The 4,982-nt window shown below is 36.0% G+C and overlaps 1 protein-coding gene across 1 annotated transcript; it reads left to right on the top strand.

Moving 5' to 3' along the window:
- Positions 1 to 922: 922 nt before the first annotated feature.
- LOC120263721 (putative receptor-like protein kinase At4g00960) lies at positions 923 to 4,728 on the top strand. The gene is given in 6 exon segments (XM_039271695.1): positions 923 to 1,209; positions 1,313 to 1,455; positions 1,538 to 1,751; positions 2,554 to 2,942; positions 4,044 to 4,064; positions 4,066 to 4,728. Coding segments are annotated over 6 exon segments (1,308 nt in total). The 5' UTR covers positions 923 to 1,145; the 3' UTR covers positions 4,543 to 4,728.
- Positions 4,729 to 4,982: the final 254 nt, after the last annotated feature.

Here is a 4,982-nt window from a genome sequence, read left to right on the forward strand (position 1 = left end):
AAAAATTTAAAAAGAGGTATGATAAAATATTTTTAATTAATGTTATTTACTTTTATTAGTGTTAATATATAAATAATTTAAAGAAAAATAATATTTATATAATTTTTAAAAATAATAAATTATTTAAAAGAAAAAGTTTTTAAATATTATAGTAAATATGAAACGGACGGAACGGAAGCGTCTTGACTGTCCACTAAACGACACGTGTGATAAATAATAGCGTTTTTTACACGTGTGATAAATAATTAATATTTTTGAAATTTCGTTTTACGCATTACTTTTCAAATACGAAAGTCAAGAAGTCAAAACTAATCTTTAAAAATCACTTTATAAATTTAGATTTTTGATTAAGATTTTAATTTAAAAAGGTACTTTTGAGAACCATTCTCAGAAGAAAAAGTCATTTTTACAAATAATAATACTATATTTATATAATTATAAAATACTCCTTTTTTTTACTTGTTCTATTTAAAGACTTTTTTATTTTTCACTTATAAAAGATTTATCAAATATTAAATATTATTTTTAAAATTTATAATTTATATTTAATATAATTTTACAATTTTTTTAATAAATTACTCCTTTTTATCTTTTTTTATTTGTCATATTTTAGAATTTTTTTATCTTATTTTTTTATTTTTTATATTTAATATATTTCTATAATTTCTTATAAATTATACTCAAGTACATATTTTTTAAAACGTATTTTAAATAAAAATAATATTAAAAAAATTAATATAGATTTTTTAAATTTTAAATTACCAAGTTTAATTTTAAAAAAATAATATAATTTTTATAATTTTTAAATTACTAATTAATTTTAATTATTATTATTTTTTATTTAATTAAAATGGACAAGTACATAGGAACGGAGGCAAGTATGAAAAGAGAGCGCTAAGAAAATTATGGAAATTTCAAGGGGGGTAAGAACAAAAGACACGCAAAAATAAAACCCAAAAAAGAAAGAAAGAAAATCAAAACAGAGAAAAGTAAGAAAAGGAATAGAGACTAGAGAGGTGCGGTTTTGGTTTCCATTCCGCCATTGATGGGTTAGATGAGCTCTCGGTCAATCCAATCTCTCGAGCTCTCCCAATTCCTTGTCTTTATCTTCTTCTACTTCTCTCTCCCCATCTCTATCCTCGCTGATGTCGAAATCCCACAAGTTCATACACTACCTGTTGAAGCCCTTTGGTTACTGCCAATCTAGAGGTATCAATCAATTCATGCAGTTTTATATGATATCTTTGTTTGTTTGATTCCGATGTTTATTGTTGTTGTTGTTGTTGTTGTTGTTGTTGTTGTTGATGAGAAGAGACGAAGCGAGAGGAGGAGGATTTGGAAGCGATTGCGGCGAAAGAGAAGAAGGTTTTCCCGTACGAAACCCTAGTGGCGGCGACGAAGAATTTTAATTTGAAGCACAAGTTGGGGGAAGGAGGATTCGGGCCTGTTTATAAGGTGATTTTCGATGAAAAAATTTGATTTTTTTTTTTTTTTAGGGTTTTGGTGGGGGATTTGGATCTCTGATGGGGTTTTGCAGGGGAGGTTGGATGATGGGAGGGAAGTGGCGGTGAAGAGGCTGGGGAGAGGATCACGGCAGGGTGCGAAGGAGTTCAGCAATGAAGCCCAGCTTCTCTCGCGCGTTCAGCACAAGAACGTCGTCAATCTCTACGGTTACTGCGCCCATGGCGATGACAAGCTCCTCGTCTATGAGTATGTCGCCAATGAGAGCCTCGACAAGCTCCTTTTCTCCCGTACGCCCTCTATCTCTAGTTTCTCTCTCTTTTCTTAGGGTTTGGATTGCCATTAATTTCATTCCCAAAAGCTAGTTTTTTCCCCCATGAAAGGAGATTGAATCTTGCTTGCATTCTGATCCCAAGGAAGCTTGGGTGATGGATGATGAACTCCTACGCGGCTAAGGGAAGACTTTTGTGGGGACTTCCATTGGAGGTGGGGTTGTGAACCTGTTTGTTGTCTGTTGGACGCTTCCCAGGATGCGTAGTGGCTGTGTCTTTGAAAGCTTGGTCCCCAGTTATCGTGTGGACCTAGGACTCTCCCTTGTTTTCAAGTCTTTTGAGTTATATCACCATCAATTGCATCATGTTTGTGCTTTTGGTGGTGTTGGAAGTCAGAGGAATCTTTCCTACTGCTCCTAAATAATTATTTTCCACTGCCTAAATTAAAAACTGGTTCTTGATGCTTAAGTTGTTTTGATGAGAGATTATATGGTCCAGTAATGGGCAAGCATTGAATTCTAAGGTGGAGGTAGTTGAGCTTACTAGGCATGGGTTTTTGTGTTAGATCATCCATTGTATCATTTTAGCTGCAATGTACTTTTTTACACATCTAAATCAAAGACTTATTCTTGATGCTTAAATTGTTTTTCATGAGAGAGTATATGATTTTGTCATGGGCAATGACCATTGAATTCATAGAGGGTGGTTGTTGAGCTCATTTGTGATTGTTAGAGAGGATTGGATACCTGTTTATTATCTCTGGTAATTAGATTTGGTGTTTGTTCTTGTGTATGACTTGTTGTTTTGGTGTTGATAACAGAAGAGGGCAACAAGAGGAGGGAACTGGATTGGAAGCGAAGGTATGATGTTATAGTAGGTGTGGCAAGAGGGCTGCAGTACTTACATGAGGACGCACATACACCCATTATCCATCGGGACATCAAGGCCAGCAATGTCCTCCTTGATGACCGGTGGACGCCGAAGATAGCTGACTTTGGTATGGCTCGACTATTCAGTGAGGATCAAACCCATGTCAATACCCGTGTTGCTGGGACTAATGGCTACATGGCGCCAGAGTATGTCATGTTTGGCTCTCTCTCCATGAAGGCTGATGTCTTCAGCTTTGGTGTCCTTGTACTCGAGCTCATTAGTGGCCAGAAGAACTCTAACTTCACACCACAATCTGATGCTCAGAGCCTTCTTGAATGGGTAAGTTCAACAAGCACACTCTTTTTTTTTTTAATTTTTTCAAGGTCAGTAGCTAGTATGTGGTCAACATTGCACAAGATCTATCTACTAAAGTAGCTGTGTTATAGGCAATATTTTTCAATGTAATCTTTTCGGTGTTTGGCATTTACCTATGCTTATGTGAGGTTTGACATTGGGCATTATAATCAAGGCTGTTAGTATTGTTTGTGTGATGGCTTAAGCCTTAAGGAAGACAGCTGTTTCCAATCTCATTGCCAACTTTAGTTTTAATCTGATTGAAATGTCAATATTGAATTAGGTCAGGTTTGTTGGTGCTACCATCCTGACTCTTTAGGTTGATATAAATGTCCATGTAATGGAATATTCTAACCAAAAACCTAACTTATGTTTCGTGAGTCTGTTTATCAAAAAAATATCATTTCAATAGTATTTTTCACCATTATGGTCATTACGTGATGTGGGACAGTGGTCAAGCTCAAGCTTATGTCATTGCATGTGTTTAGCAATGTAAAGAAAAAGAGCATTATACACCAATTATTACAATCTTTGAATCTCCTGTGAGAACAAAGAGGAAATATTCCAAATGCTGACTTTGGACCATCCATAATTAATTTCTTATGATGTCCGTGCTTATCCCCAAAGGAGAGGGTTTGACTTTAATAGGCGTGCGCACGCACACTTGTGGAGGGCTTTATATGTGTGAATGCATATTTTGCTTTGTCCGGCTGGAATTTTAAATTCATACGTATAGCAGACATTTGCCATCTGATGGAAAATTGGAAATGAAACAACATGACCTCATTTCCATTTTCTTTGCTTACATACTATATGAACACTATTTTGTCCTGATCAATATGTCACCGGGGAACTGAGGGAAGTTTGTAATATATTCATTTTTAGAAGAGGCATAACTATGCTCATTTTTTTTTTTTATCTTGCCAACCCCGTACATGCCATTCAAGTCTTATGCCTGTGTTCTATACTTGATTCCGTTGACAATCTGCACATTATCCTTGATCCATGGAAAATGTGTAGCATAGAGTTCATCTTATCTTTTGATTACTAGTTTTTCACATCTCCTGCTGCACTGTACTTCTGTAGGCATGGAAGCTTCATAAAAGGGGACAAAAGTCTGGAGTTGTTGGATTCAACTTTGAGAAACAGTGCCATTGCAGACCAAGTCACAATGTGCGTTCATATAGGACTTCTTTGCACTCAAGCTGACCCTAAACTAAGGCCAGACATGAAGAGAGTGGTTGTCATCCTATCCAAAAAGTCGAGCACACTAGAAGAACCCATCAAGCCAGGTGTTCCTGGATCCAGGTTTAGAAGAAGGGCACTGGGAACTGGCTATACCACTGGTGAATCCTCCTCTTCTGGCACCTCAGCCTCTGCCAGTACCTCCCATTACAACAATACAGCTACCATGTCGTCGTCACCTTCTACCTCTACGTTTGCTTCCAGCTCCATTGCCAACACTTCAACCAACACAAGAAACTCAAGACCATCAACCAGTGCAAGCTCTGGTGCCAACACTAAAACCAACACAAGAAACTCACAACCATCATCCAGTGTAAGCTCTAATGTAAATCTAGAATAATTTTGTTGTCTTTCTATCATTTTGATTGCCAATTCTTTCATTGTATTATATGTGTTACATGAGTAGATAATTAGAAGTAGGCAGACCATGCCCTTGATCCCATGTACAAAATTTAGGGAGATTGAATTGCCAAATAGTTGAGTATCTTGAGAGCCAATGTTCACTTATTGTATTCTTGAGTTTCAATTTTCCTTCTCATAAGATTGTGTGATTGTGTGGTTAACTGTACAGTGGTGTATAACATCACAACTTGCAACTTAAAAATGTCGAAAATGTTCTATAGTTCGAGAAGTGAACCGAGGCATTATTCTTCTTTCAATATAATGAATTTTTGGGTGCTTTGTTTTTAATGATATCTGCTGCTTGTTGGAAATCTCATATATTGTTTACTGATCCTCACAACTAGAAGTTGGTGGGAAGATTGAACTAAGTTTGAAGAG

The sequence above is a fragment of the Dioscorea cayenensis genome, chromosome 6 (assembly GCF_009730915.1).
Source record: "Dioscorea cayenensis subsp. rotundata cultivar TDr96_F1 chromosome 6, TDr96_F1_v2_PseudoChromosome.rev07_lg8_w22 25.fasta, whole genome shotgun sequence".
In the NCBI taxonomy this organism is placed as follows: Eukaryota; Viridiplantae; Streptophyta; class Magnoliopsida; order Dioscoreales; family Dioscoreaceae; genus Dioscorea; species Dioscorea cayenensis.